This window comes from Dermacentor albipictus, chromosome 6 (assembly GCF_038994185.2).
Source record: "Dermacentor albipictus isolate Rhodes 1998 colony chromosome 6, USDA_Dalb.pri_finalv2, whole genome shotgun sequence".
Lineage (NCBI taxonomy): Eukaryota > Metazoa > Arthropoda > Arachnida > Ixodida > Ixodidae > Dermacentor > Dermacentor albipictus.
In genome coordinates, this window is record NC_091826.1 from 46052879 (window position 1) to 46067429 (window position 14551).

At 49.9% G+C, this 14551-nt stretch overlaps 2 protein-coding genes across 2 annotated transcripts in view; both read left to right on the plus strand.

Annotated features, from left to right (window-relative positions):
• The first annotated feature begins 682 nt into the window (after nucleotides 1-682).
• LOC139047011 (uncharacterized) lies at nucleotides 683-14051 on the plus strand. The gene is made up of 7 exons (XM_070520946.1): nucleotides 683-764; nucleotides 7055-7175; nucleotides 9390-10305; nucleotides 11685-11816; nucleotides 12729-13107; nucleotides 13689-13953; nucleotides 14015-14051. The coding sequence occupies exons 2-7, from the start codon at nucleotides 7063-7065 to the stop codon at nucleotides 14049-14051; spliced, it is 1842 nt and encodes a 613-aa protein (XP_070377047.1). The 5' UTR covers nucleotides 683-764; nucleotides 7055-7062.
• Nucleotides 14052-14054: 3 nt separating this feature from the next.
• LOC139061021 (uncharacterized) overlaps nucleotides 14055-14551 on the plus strand; it is a 230374-nt gene continuing 229877 nt past the window's right edge. The window contains exon 1 of the mRNA XM_070540439.1: nucleotides 14055-14109. The gene's annotated coding sequence lies outside the window, so the exon portion shown is untranslated. The remainder of the gene's footprint in view (nucleotides 14110-14551) is intronic.

Genomic DNA, 14551 nt, shown 5'->3' on the forward strand with positions numbered 1-14551 from the left:
CTCCGTCCTTTTCGTAACGAAATGCTGGGCGCTGAGTTCGCATACGCTGAATACCGAAGCCCCTAAGAAAGACTGTCTAAAAGCATGTAAAGATCATGTGCTTTCCACAAAAAACTACGTGGCGGATCAATTATAACTACTGTATGAATCGCAATTCGTAAGTAGCTCGTTGCTAGAGCACGGGCGGTATTTGAATCTGTTTATACAGGAGGCGTCATAATATGTGCTCCATGAACACAAAAGTGCAAATAATGAGTTTCCGATTGGCTCATTGAATAATATCTCGCAGGAGTGAACATAAAAGGCACGAAAGCAGGAGAACAAGAAGTGCGGGGGAGAGGCCCGGCAGGGATAATGTGGAAAAGGGTTGCAGTATTGATATGGAACTGAGAAAATAACCCAAACGTGTAGAACGGGAATTGCTTCTCCGCGAAACCGGTCCAATGGCGCATTCTTAGTATGACTCCGGGTTGGAAAACACGATGCACTTGGGAAGTGCCGCCGAGGAAAACCTCAAAAATTTTATACGCACGAGCCAAGCATCTGGTTCTTCCTGGGATGGGCCAATGTACGTCACACAATTTTTTTTTGCGCAGGCGTGAACAACGTGCCCAGGATTTCGTGGCTATGCTGTGACACTCTTAGGGGTACCCAGTTAGCAGCTAAAACGCCCGTACCATTTAGACAGTTTGGGGATGCAGTGGCCAACAGTCGTCAGTGGTCCAAGCCATACCACTACGTAAACAGCCGCGGTTAAAAGTTCCGTAAGATCACCTCTACCTCATACGTGTTCGCACTATTTATTGCCTGCAACACTACAGGATCAAATGATCTAATGCTTCACCGATATACCGCGTTTACTCAACTTGGGCCCGTATTTTTAAAACTGATGAACGTATGCCGGTTATCGACTTACATTAGAAAGTAGGGTTTGCCCGCAATAGACAAGCAATTATTGTCACCTGCGGGTCGCATTATTCAAGGAGCAACACTGAAGCGTAACCTTCGAAGTACGACTGTGGTTCCCCCAATGTTGAAAGCCAAAGTTGCTGCCCAAAGGCTGGCTTGCACCATTTTTGTGGGACACAGTGTCTCGGTAAACTAGGCATGCGGGTCACTGCAAGGATTACTACAGACAACATGGGGTCGGTACCGTCCAACTGCAGTGAGAGTGCTGATTAGCTCGCGAACTTGTCCATTTTTGCGCCTCTGGTTTGAAACTTCTTTGATATCTTGGTATTAGCATCTGGGCGCTAGCATGGTCAATGGTATTCTTTGCTTTTATAACGCCACAGAGTACTGAAATTTGAAAGTTATCAAGTCGCGCATCCGCCAGTAGCCAGAGGGATGAGCTTAAGGCTAACTATGTACTGTCAATCATTTTCACGATGGCCAAAGTGTCAAACTTGCTGATCACCGTACATAATGGTGCCACTGCTTTCTGCAGAAAAATTTCGTAGCAAACTCTGGTGGTTGTGAGCGACCGTGTTTGCATGCGGCGCTGGGGTTCACATCATGAAAGGCCCTTGTTTGTGATACCGTTGCATCCCGGCTTCTATGTCAAAGCTCATTCTGCGACCTGAAATAAGAAGGCGAACCTCCAAGCCCGACACGATTTCCATTTCCTTGAAAAGGTGCGTCGACAGGAGCCACATTGCAACGAAAATACAAAAATGTCGAAGACTAAGACGAAGGAACCTTGCACATTCTTGCGAGTCGCAAACCATAATAACAATGCATGTCCTTTGTCTGATTTAATGCATTCTTTCCTTCGGCGTAGATTAAAAAAATGGTTGTCCTTTATTTGCTGGTCTTCCACACTTTGTGAGACATATTTTGTAGAAAAAATGGAAGTGAGCATTTGAGTGATTATTATTGTTTTGCTAAGTAACTGTTAAACTAAATACTTTATACAACATATTCAAATTTATTAATTGTAACCAACGTAGCTGTATCAATATGCAGCGAATCCTAAGCTTCGTGATATGCGTTTGCAACGTTTCCGACGATTGCATTGGGGATCCAGCAACTTTTGAGCTTCAGTACATGATAGCGCGTTTTCTTTAAAAAAGTTGTACAAGTGTGCATTTAAGTGCCCTTATTTCAATAGTTCTTCTAGTTTCACAGTGTTTTCCAAGTGGATGTGCCTTGTGAAATAGCTGGCTTTATTTCATGTATTGCGTAGTGTGCGTAGAAGTAATTAGTATACGAGTGAATTAGGGAACATCTCAGAATTAGTCAATTACGCATACTGATTTTCAATGTAATACATACGTCTCCGAGTATTCTCGAGAAAAGATAGATTTGGGCTGGATGCTACTGCTGGTTTTGAAAAATTCTGTTCATGCTAAAATAAGTAAATACGCGTTCGCAACGTTTCCGACGATTGCATTGGTGATCCAGCAACTTTTGAGCTTCAGTACATGATAGCGCGTTTTCTTTAAGAAAGTTGTTCAAGTGTCCATTTAAGTGCCCTTATTTCAATAGTTCTTCTAGTTTCACAGTGTTTTCCAAGTGGATGTGCCTTGTGAAATAGCTGGCTTTATTTCATGTATTGCGTAGTGTGCGTAGAAGTAATTAGTATACGAGTGAATTAGGGAACATCTCAGAATTAGTCAATTACGCATACTGATTTTCAATGTAATACATACGTCTCCGAGTATTCTCGAGAAAAGATAGATTTGGGCTGGATGCCACGGCTGATTTTGAAAAATTCTGTTCACGCTAAAATAGGTTCGGCAGCATGTTGCGTTCCTGTAGCACGTGAAAGCGATAGCCTGCTGCATACTTGGTAATGCGCCTTCTCGCGTCATCGCGTTGCTGCTTTCGCAGTTCGGCTTCGTCACCTCCTTTTCGACGCTTAATTAGCTGGAGCTTGGCGCTGTCTGTATAGCGGGGTCAGACTCGTGTCAACGACGTTTCTCTTCAACTTTACGTTGCATCCTCTCAGCAGGGGAGTAAAATGTGATTCGTTGTGATTCATCTGCACCCTCGGTGTCCGGCAGGATCGGTGGGTGACAGATCGCTTAACGGGTGACTTAGCTTCGAAGGACGCAGACGCTGATGTACGAACGAACAAAACTTGTAGTTACAAATAATTTACAAGATTTAGTTACAAGATTGCATGATTTCTTCAGTACATCGGTTACAAAGAGTACCTTGGTTTGGACCACATAGGGTGACCATGGGCCGCATAACTTAAAACTATTCCAATATGTTTTTATTCGAATGTCCTGACGTCAAATTCGCGTAACCACCGACGCAAGCATCGGGAGGTCAGCCGCAGGGTTGTCTGAACAAACCAATCAAATGCTCCCCTCGTTCATAGGAGGTAACTTCTGTTTGTTGAAAAACGAATAACATTGTCTGCACTGAGCGGCTTGTCTTCTCTAACTGGCTCACAAGAGGCGAGGAGCATGCTCAAGTGGAGAGGGATTCGATGGGGCCGACCGAATGCACATAATATCGACAACCGGATGAGGAGGGTGGTGCAGGCGTCTGCGATTGCTCCGCTTTCTCTTACTTAGCTTGTGGTGGCTCGTCGACAATCGCGGCGGCATGAAACGGAAGCTTAAGGATGGCGCTAAAACGGATCCTCAGCAACGAAGAGTTGGCAGAACGAGGTCGTAAACGTGGCGAAAGTTCTCGAAAACCTTACATGGCCACTGAAAAAGTTTTATTACACACAAATAAACCCATGCTCTCCGGCAAGGGCGAGCAGCCAGTGCCGGAGCGATCGGCGGCAGCCATCTTTTATTCCTTTCGGAACGGGGCCACCTGCAGCTATTCAGAAGAAAATTCAGTTTTGTTCGGCATATTAATGCGCGTCTAACGCGTACGCGTCTCTTTGACGCGGTAAGTTTTTGCGGTTTTGTGACGTCGCGTGAGAGGCGGTTGAAGTGGGTGCAGCCCGAAAAGTTTTGACCAATAGCCGAGGGCTAATGGCAAGAGGCGTCGAATCAGACATAAGTATTTTTGTTTTGTTCAATCAAATTATGCATAATCAGTGTGTACACGCCATATCAGATGGGGAACTACCGTGGTTTTCGTGACGTCGTGTGACAGACAGGTGAAGGGAGGTGGTCCAAAAAAGTTTTTGAGGCATCCATAACAAATTTTCGTCACTCACTCACCAATCGCGGTGGGCCGATTGCAGAATTGGAATAGAAACTTTTGGAATAGTTTTATGGTATAGCGCCCCATATTTCGGCCGACTAGATGGTGCTTAGCACCGAAGTCAGGTCCACAACTCCCGATCGGAGCGCTGCGGCCGCATTCTACAGCGTTAATGTGAGGGTAGCAGTCGTATAGTAATAAAGCTGAATATGGGAGGTATAGAATAAAGGTAGTAGAAGAATACGCTCCACCCTCCACTCTCGATGATGAAGGAATAGAACAGTTTTGTGAAGACACTGAATTAACGATGAGAAAGGCGCAAACCGTGTTTACATTAGTCATGGGCAACTTCAGTGCAAAAGTGAACAAAAGGCAGGCTGGGGAGCAAGCAATTGGCAACTACGGCTTCGATTCTAGGAACACTAGAGCGGAGATGTTGGTAGAATTCGAGTAAAGGAATAAGTTCCGAATAATGAATACTAGAAAGGAGATTTATTGAAATTCGAAGCGACCGCCAGATCTAAGATGCACCGCCAGCACAGTCCCGTAGCTCGAGCCTGTGCTGCGCGCTTCATGCTGCCGACGCTGCTGACTGCGCTCACGTTCGTTATCTTCCTTAGAATACTGTCTTCAGGAAGCGAAGTAGCAGGCAGTGGACCTGGAAAAGCCGTAATGGAGGCACAAGAAACGAAATATATTTCATTCTTTCTGCAGATCCGAGCACAGTGCAGGATGCAGAAGGGTTATGTAGGGTAAGTGCCGTGACGATAGGTTAATTGGTGCAATGCGAAGCACAATAGAAGGACACAGAAAAGGCAAGGACGAGCGCTTACTGCCAATGGAAATGTTTGACACAGAAGTGCATATAAACATCTGTCCCAAACAAGAAGAATTCAGTTGGCAGTAAGCGCTCGTTATCGAATCATGGCCATTAACATAAATTTCCATCTGCAAAATATAATATTTCGGATCCCTCAGTGCGTGGAGTCTACGTAATTACGTTTTGCATCCATGATTCTGTAAATGTTTCACCATGTATTGTCCCATGGCGCTGTCCTCATCAGGCGTGCAGCAGTGAAGTGTAGCGAGCGTGCTTGAGGCAGCTGCTTAAAAGGATTCGATAGCTGCTTCCTTGTAGATGTAGTAACTGTGGCGTGGAACCCGAATGTGAAGAAACACATACTCCCCCCCCCCCCCCCCCCACACACACACTTAAACGATGCTACAAGGTAACGACCAAGTATTTAATTTCGACGGTTTCGAGCGGTGTATATATATATATATATATATATATATATATATATAGGACGGAAGGAGCGGCAGGATTAGTAGCACTGGAGCCGCTCGCGTCCAACATTTCGGTTGTGGGCGGGCGCACCCGGCAGCCTGAACGCTGCTCCAGAGAGAGCGGGAAGCGGGTCGGATGCTAGGATCGATGAGAAACTGCACTACTTGCCGAAGAAGGAATATACAGCCATGGCCTCGGAGATCACCTTCGCGCGGATCTCGGAGGCCATGATTCAGCAAGCCTGCTCAAGCCGCCCTCGTCGAAGAGGCTGCTAATTGCAAGCACCAAATGTCGTGCGCCGTGCCAACCAATCAAGCCAGTCAGGCCATGGTAGGAAATTTTGGAGAGCGGCATTCCTTACGGCGGCTTGGGTTGTTCAACTCTCCAGGTCGTCGCTGCGACAATGAGTATGGTAATATTCGCTTTCCCCTTTCCACCATCATCTTAAAGGTGGCGCGTTTGCTTTGTATTGTCCTTATCGGTGGTTGTGACGTCTACTTGACCACCGGATTGGCAGATTAGGACATGATCCGTTTCCCTAGCGGGTAATCTAGGGGAGCAGATGGTTCTTAAGAAACATGCTCTGTGTAAGGTGTGTTTTCTTCCAGTATGACTTAGACTGCTCGGACCTAACGATGTAGCTGATGATCCGATAGCGATGTAACCGCTCGCCACAATCTAGGGAAAACATTGTAACTACAATCATTACAATCCGTGTTACATTGTAACATCTACGCGCTGCTCGGCACTGCTGCAAGTACGTATGCCTTCTTTGTAAATAAGTTTGCCCTATTTCCCCTGTGTGAATTAACCCCATGTTTTATTCCTCCAAACTCCCGACGTCGTATTCATCACAAAGTAATTATCATTTAGAAAAAAGTTTATTTCAACAAGAGACGGTAGCAACACTGAGTCACGATCACGGCACAGTTCCACCAGTACGATGTCGTATACAAAGTACGAATCATTGTATACACGGCACGCTTTCTAAATAGTGTCCGAGTCCTCACTCACTACCGTATAAACACACTGACCCATGGAAAAGCACATTTACACATAAACTAATTGCCACATCTAAAAAGATGTTCAATGTCAAGAATGTTGGGACGACGGCGTGGGCCAGCTTAGCATCCGTGTGATGCCCGGCTCCGTGGTCACGGCATCCAAACCATACACCGCCAAGGAGACGAAGATCTGGAACGTTGATGATTAAATACAGATGAACACGATGAGCTGTGCCCTAATGTTTTGCTCCCATAGCTATGGTGGGCTTCCCGCAAATCAACTAGACAAATGCAGCGTCACGATACGTATTTTCTGTTCAAGCAGACCCTTTATGACAGAACGATGGTGCGAACTGGTAATTTTGTAGCATTTAATGATGAGCATGAGAATGTCAAAAAAGTATATTCTAGAGTATTCGGAGACAGTATTATTGTATATAAGGAAAACAAAAGCTAGTGCCGCAGCAAGGGGCTTCTTACTAAAAATGTCATGCATTTTTGGAACTCTATGTGGGCCAAAGCTTCCGCGTGCCTTAGCAGAGGGCACGTGCCAAGAAGGTTACGAAGAAGAAGCTGAATCGAACGCCGTTTCGCGTTTCGCCGCGATCGAGTTCCCCGACCGAGAAGAACGCCTCCTTGCGTCTAGCTGGCACCATGAGCGAAGGAGGCACGCACTCCAAGGCAGAAGGAAAAGACTCCAAGGCGCCGAAACGTCATCGGAGTCGCTCCCGGGCCGGCACAGTGACCTCGGCAACGTCCAAGAGGAGGTGAGCTGCTGCGTTACTGGGACCTTTTCGATAGTGTATTATCACTATAGTGCCACAAACTTAGACGCCGACAGGCACCCAGTTGTGGCAAACTGAAGAGTAGTCGTCTGCTATATATCGAGTTTGCGAAGAATCTTGTTTTCCGGCTGAAGAAAAAACAACGTGGCGTTCCTCGCAGTTTACGCACAGTGCTGGATCAAGCCGATTTAATGTAAGCGGGGGCTTACTGAAATTTAAGGAAAATTATACTCTCTTTATTGAGACCAAACCACTCCCAAACAGAGCTGTACAAATGATCTTCTTTTTTGTTTTTCTGCCGAACACAACACACGATTCCTTGTCACGTCACCCTCATCCTCACCTTATAAACGTTTACCCCGTCCTCCACTGATCCTTACTCTCCGCTAATAATTTTTCTTCCCTCCCCACCCTCAGCTAGCAGGGTTGCGTCGTTCGCGGTCATACTTAATTCTCGCGTTTATTGAAAAATATATATACAGAAACCGTCGAAGACGATTGCCTAAGTAAGCGAGAAGCCTGCACGAAGGACGAACCAACGAGCGAGCGACAGTCCCCTCCTCCTTCTTCCGGCCCCGACCCGACCCGGTGGCACATTCCCAGGGATGACCAGTGACAAACGTGGAAGAAAAGCGGCGTATTCTAGTATCAAACATACAACAAAACGCCATTTTGGACGCATAATATCTCCACAGGTCAACTATAGAAATGAACATATTATAACATGCAGCGCAAACACCAAGTGAACCGTTGCCTAACTTGCCTATGATACACGTGACCGCTGTGGAAAAACAGGCTCGCCTCAACGTTCTCGAAGATGAGGCTTGGCATTTAGCATTTAAAAGTTTCGGTTTTTTTCGCAGATGGAGCAGGGGTAGCAATCGTGATACAAATCGCGACGATCCTAGAAGTGCAGCACTGGTTTCTATATCAACTTTTTTAAAAGTGTGCGCCCGCCTCTATCACAGAAGCCAAAATTGCTTCGTGCAACCGTCATCGCTTCTTCTGACTCTTCAGACTAGGTATAAAGAGGGCCTATACAATTCCACCGCTTTTTTGTTTAGAACTAGTCACAAATTTATAAGTTTGCCGTAGAACGCATGAAAAATTATATGCGCAGGTCTTTAGGGCATGAATCGCGATAATTTTATTTGAAAATGTAAGAAAGAGACATTCCGCGCATCAGATGCAGAATAAAACAAACCGCCTCTTTCTCAGCCAATTCCACTGTGATTACACAAGTGCAGAAGTTTATTGGGTCTGGTATAGCTCATGACCTTAGAGATTGCACGAGCTACTTCGAGAACGCTTTCTCGGAGGCCATGCGTAGTTTACAGTTTCTTGAGAAAGTTACTGGGGAAAACTCTAGCGCTAGTGTCTACGGCGACATGTTCCCGGTCTGACTGAACCACCAGTAAGCATGGTGGTTCAGTCAGTATAGGAATGGTGGCCAGTACAAGGATTTGCCTGGCTTCCTTCTTCTGGCTTTAAACGGCTTCGCAAAGTTTACTACATAAAAAAAAATTTTGCCATGTACGAAAGAACTCACATAGATTATGCATGTACGTAGAAAATTGTTCCCTGCCGGTATAGCGAAATACGATTTCTTGGAACTTAGGAAAGTTAAAGCGGGACGAAAAACGTCACAAGAACATGCAACTCACACAAATACGAACATTAGACGATGCCCGGTATTCTCGTTGTAGTTAAACAATCCCTATGTCAGAGTTCTCTATATTAATTGTTGCATAAAGGTTTATGGCGACAGCCTCACTTTTGCCACGCGCCGTGCCAAGCCATGCACCCGTGAGCATGGACATAGGCAGAAATTGTTTTGGGGGAGAGGGTTACGCTCTCAAATGGGAAAGACGAGGGGGAAAAAAGGAAAGAACGGTAAGGCCACGTACTAACACAGAAAGTTCCGGGGAGGGGTCGTTCTGTGGGCCACTTCTCTATTGAGTCGCATACCACAGGCTTGTGGAGACACTGAATCAATTCGTAATTCAGGTCCACAAGATGAAATTGAGGGGCTTTCCTGGAAAATCTCAACGCCAAATTTCGACTGCGGTCCCCGAATTGAAGCTACATTAAAATGGGCAAATGAAAATCGGCTTTAGAGCGAGATCTGCGGTTCGTAAACTTTTGCTGAGAGGAGTGCATGTGCTGATACGGCGTCGTCCGATCGCCCCGTTGCAGAAAATCGAAGAAGAGGCATGCCGGTGAGACGCGAACATCGTCACCATCGCGTGTCTCCGAGGCGAGCATGCTCTTGCCATCCAACGCATCCACGCCCCTTAAGGAGGCCGTGTCGTCGACGACCACCTCGATCGACGCGGGAGCCGACCTGGCCGCCACCCGCAGCGCGACTTCGACGCTGGTGGCTGAGGTTGTTCTCGAGAACGCTACGACGACCACCTCGATCGACCCGGGAGCCGACCTGGCCGCCACCCGCAGCGCCACTTCGACGCCGGTGCCCGAGGTTGTTCCCGAGAACGCTACGACGACCACCTCGATCGACCCGGGAGCCGACCTGGCCGCCACCCGCAGCGCCACTTCGACGCCGGTGGCCAAGGTTGTTCCCGAGAACGCTACGACGACCACCTCGATCGACCCGGGATCCGACCTGGCCGCCACCCGCAGCGCCACTTCGACGCTGGTGCCCGAAGTTGTTCCCGAGAACGCTACGACGACCACCTCGATCGACCCGGGAGCCGACCTGGCCGCCACCCGCAGCGCCACTTCGACGCCGGTGCCCGAGGTTGTTCCCGAGAACGCTACGACGACCACCTCGATCGACCCGGGAGCCGACCTGGCCGCCACCCGCTGCGCCACTTCGACGCCGGTGCCCGAGGTTGTTCCCGAGAACGCTACGACGACCACCTCGATCGACCCGGGAGCCGACCTGGCCGCCACCCGCAGCGCCACTTCGACGCCGGTGGCCAAGGTTGTTTCCGAGAACGCTACGACGACCACAACCCGCGGTGCGGCCAGGCCGTGCGGAAAAAGCAGCAGCGTCATTAGGGACGAGAAACTCGGGTCCATCCCGCTGGCAGCCGAGGCCTCAGAGAGCACCGGCATCACGCACGCGGCCACGGCCCCGGACATGGCGGCAGTGAGCACGTTTTCTCGATGTCAGGACGTGTCGTCGTGGCCCAGTTTAAGGACACGGGGCCAGTGCAGCAGTCGGTCGGTCGGTCGGTCGGTCGGTCGGTCGGTCGGTCGGTCGGTCGGTCGGTCGGTCGGTCGGTCGGTCGGTCGGTCGGTCGGTCGGTCGGTCGGTCGGTCGGTCGGTCGGTCGGTCGGTCGGTCGGTCGGTCGGTCGGTCGGTCACGCAGTCATGCAGTCGTGTCGTAATTAGGCACACGGGCTTCTGTTTGGCAGAAGACTGTCAAGGCGGTCGATTAATCGACTCTGCCCTGTTCAACTTAAGGTATGCGAGGCCACCGTTGACCGGTGACATATATATCGATAGGTCAATGAAACAACATATCTATCCTAAGTACCGTTCGCATGAAACTTGATGACTTAGATTGCAATAGATTAAGACGCGGAAAAGACTCGCCGGTTAGGAAGCTGTCTTGTTGTGTGCCAACCCTGTGTGCCACCTGAATCGTATGTTGCTGAAGTCGGGCGCTGCACTACAAGGAAAAAATTGAACCGAGAAAGTGCAAAAGGTTGACTGAACAAACCATTAAACACAAGCAAATCGTGCACGCAAATAAACACGAACTAACGCTGACACTTGAGGCGGTACTAATGCGTTTCTTTAGCGCAAAGTTTCCCCAGTATTTTGAGCACACATTTTGAGCACCACTACCAAGCCGTCGTATAATGAACATTCAGACTTAACCCAGTGATAAACACCGGGGCCGCACCTTTCAGCTTCGCTGGTTAAGCATTTGTACGGGGTGCTTGGGCCGTGATTTTTTTTCATGCTTGTAGAAAATAATAGAGAAAGTAGTGTTGGCTCTAGCTGTCGGAAGTTGGCGTCGAGCTTTGTTTCGGCCGCGTCGTACTCTGACGTTGTTTTTTAACGTACTAACTGGAAGAGAGTGCACGATGTCGAGCACTTCTTCCCCGACTTAATTAGCTTTCTGCGCGTGTCCGCGCTAATGTCGGACGCGACGAGGGAGTTTTGGAGCCGTTCTACCCGTTTTGCCTATTAGTGATCGGTGTTCGTGGCGTCGGTTGCTCGGGGCTCGAAACTAGGGATTGGCGGTTGTATTGCGCCATGTTGTGCTAGCCTGCCTGTTGAAATTTCCTGCTGGCATTGTCATCTATGATGTCGATATATTGTTGTCAATTTTCCTGTTGTTTTAATTTAGCGCTACTGACACCAATGTGAGGGCGACATGATGCTTGCTGATTTAGAAGCGGGGGCGGCTTGCTCGTTAGGAATTTTAAAGCTTCGGTTGCCATCCGAAGATGTGTCTGGCTATGCTTGGATATTACATCCAGTTCTTCTTTTCTACTTTTTGTGCACGTACACAGGCCATTGGTGTGCGAGATGTGGACGAGTCCGAGAATGTATTGGCCCAAAGCCGACCAGTGTCCGGCTACGCCCCGATCGGGAAGGATGACAGGCTGGTGATGCCGCCGTCTTTGGAGGTGCCGTCACCGACGGTAAGCGAAGAAAAGATTTCTGTATAGTTCGATAATGTATTTGTGTTAACACAAACATGTTATGTGGTTATATATTGTATATTTAGCAGCGCTGCCATTTCACACTGACGAAGACTGGCTGTAGGGTGACCACAAATATAACGCCCCATGAAATGCTTTTTAGTTGATATTCTGGCGTCCGCAACACCGGCTCAGCTCGGGACAGGACATCGAAGTAAATATAGGTCGAATGCACGACTTGCCCACAACGCATGGGACTACAGTCAGTCAACACTTGGCCGAAAAGGGAAGCTTGAGCATGAAGCGTAGGTTTTAGACAAGGAAGCATGCTACTGTCAGGGAGGCCCTCGCCCGGCTTCTGCGCATATCTAGAAGTAGACCCTGGGCCCTTCCGGTTGTTCGTGCATACCCATCGCGTACTACCCTCGGGCACTATCATCAACTGGGTAGCCGCACTCGGCCTCGGCGACTCCGGGCTGTGAAGCAAAAATTACGGGTTGCGACAGGAAACCAGAATAGACAATCCGGAGAAAGGCTCATCCATCGTCAGCCTGCAACCTCTCCCAGCGCGATGACGATTTAAAGCAAGCTTGCCGGAAGTATTAGCTGCACACAGTGAGAGAGCCGTCTTCCCTTCTCCGAACGGGCACAATAGGCTCGTTTACTGAACGGCTGATAACGAGCCCTAGCCTTCGCGGCACTGCACAGGGTTGTAGAGACTGAGCGCATAGGGACGAGCGCGTGTGTTCGTCCAACGATTGGCCGATGCCGCAACCATTTGATCATTCTATTACACCACGTGGTCCGCAATTTCTCTAGATATCGCGACAAGCATGGAAGTGGCGCAATTTCAACCCGCGCCTCCTGAGGTCCCTTTGATTTTCTTTTCTGAACTGGCATGTGCATGCGCAGGTCTCTTGCGATGGCCAGGACCCCACGCTGTCGCCATCGCCCAAGCGGAAATCGCGCGGATTGAGTACGGTCACGTTCGGCGACGCGCAGTCGTACCGCCTCACGTCGGCCGAGCCGTCGACGAGCGAGATTCTGGGCCAGGGATCGCACCAGCTGCGCATCTTGGCCTGCGCCCAGCTGTCGCTCGGGGCGCTCGCCTTCCACTACCAGTCGATGCGTCTGCTGGCGCCCGTCGACGCGGTGGACCACTGGTGCAGGCAGCCGCCCGAGTTCGCCAACCAGAGCGCGCAGGCGTGGAAGCACGCCGCCATTCCCGTTGGTCCCGACGGCCACTACAGCAGATGCACCGTCTACAGGTTTCCCTACTCGCACGGCACGGGTGCGTAGTAAGCACACAGGCGTGTTTAGGGTTGACGAGTTTGCTGACAGTTCGTTATCGGAAAATGGGTGACAGTTTACTTTCCTGGAAATTCGCAAGCTCGGGAAAGTACACACGTTCTGTCTTTTTTTTTAGTACTGCGTTGACAGCATTCGGTGACCGATCAGGTATGCAGCGATCAGGGACCCCTGAAACGAAACGTGTGTACTACATGGGCGAGCGATCTATCTAAATTTCGGTTGCTCGCGCTTCTTACGGATGGTTCAGGCGGTGCGCGATTGCGACGTCGGGCGGGTGCGGAGGTGAGGTTGATCGCATAAAGTCCCGCATCGCAATCGCAGTGGTTAGATAGCTTTAGTTTAGGGTACCCAAGCGGCTTGCGCACGCAAGAACTAGGGGCGATGGTTCTGCGCATGCGCAGACGCAAACGTAGGGTCTGCGCATTCGGAGTACCGTCGGCCCTAATTCTTGTGCACGCAAGCCGCTTGCGTCCCCTAAACTAAATCTCTCTATTGCTTCGCCCGTTGGCCGATACTGCGATATAACTTCACGCAAGTTCGCTCTCTCTCTGGACGACGCAGCAGCAGCGGCCACATCGGGCTCCGCGTCCTCCTCGGCGTTGTGGCCCGGGGTCGTCGCCGGGCTTCGGGGCGAGCTCCCGTGCAGCGACTGGGACTACGACCTGCCTCCGGACATCCTCACTGCCCTGAACGAGTGGGACCTGGTGTGCTCCAACGCGTGGCTGGTGCTCGCGGCGCGCCTCTACACCTACCTCGGGGGCGTCGTGTGCGCGCCCTTCCTCGGCAAGATGGCGGACAGAACGGGTCGCAGGCCGGTCCTGCTCGCGTGCGCCGTGGTCGCGGTGGCCGCCGCGGCGTTGACCGTGCGCGCGCACTCGTTCCTGCAGCTCGTCCTGCTGCGCATGGTGGTGGCGGGCTCGCTGAACGGCTTCTCGCTCGTCTCCATCGTTCTTCTGTTCGAGGTCACCTACGAAGCCAGCAGGTGGGTGATTGCGAATTTTTTTTTCACGATGAATAGTCACGATGTTCCAAACGTGGCGGCCATTACGTCAGCGGTCCCTTTTGTGACTGCCGGCAGTACAGCGAAAGCACGATGGCCTCCCAGTGGGTTGCAATGGCAACACCACTTATCTATAGGCCTTCTTCTTTAATGGGCGCTGTAGCACCGTCTAATTGCGTATAGCTCCCTTTATTATAGGCGTCTGCCTGTTTTAGCCGCGATGGGAGAGTGCTTTATGTTGCATCCCATGCTATACGCTTGGCGGCACTCGACGCGGTGGCTGTTTTCGGACTCGCGTGGTCTGCATGATACAACGTGGAGTCTTCTACGTTAGAAAGGGCTCCGTGAGACGTCCTGAAGTCATCTCACTCGGTGTGGCCGGAGTTTCCGCTGCCGGTAAGGCGGACGGAGCAGATCGACGAAG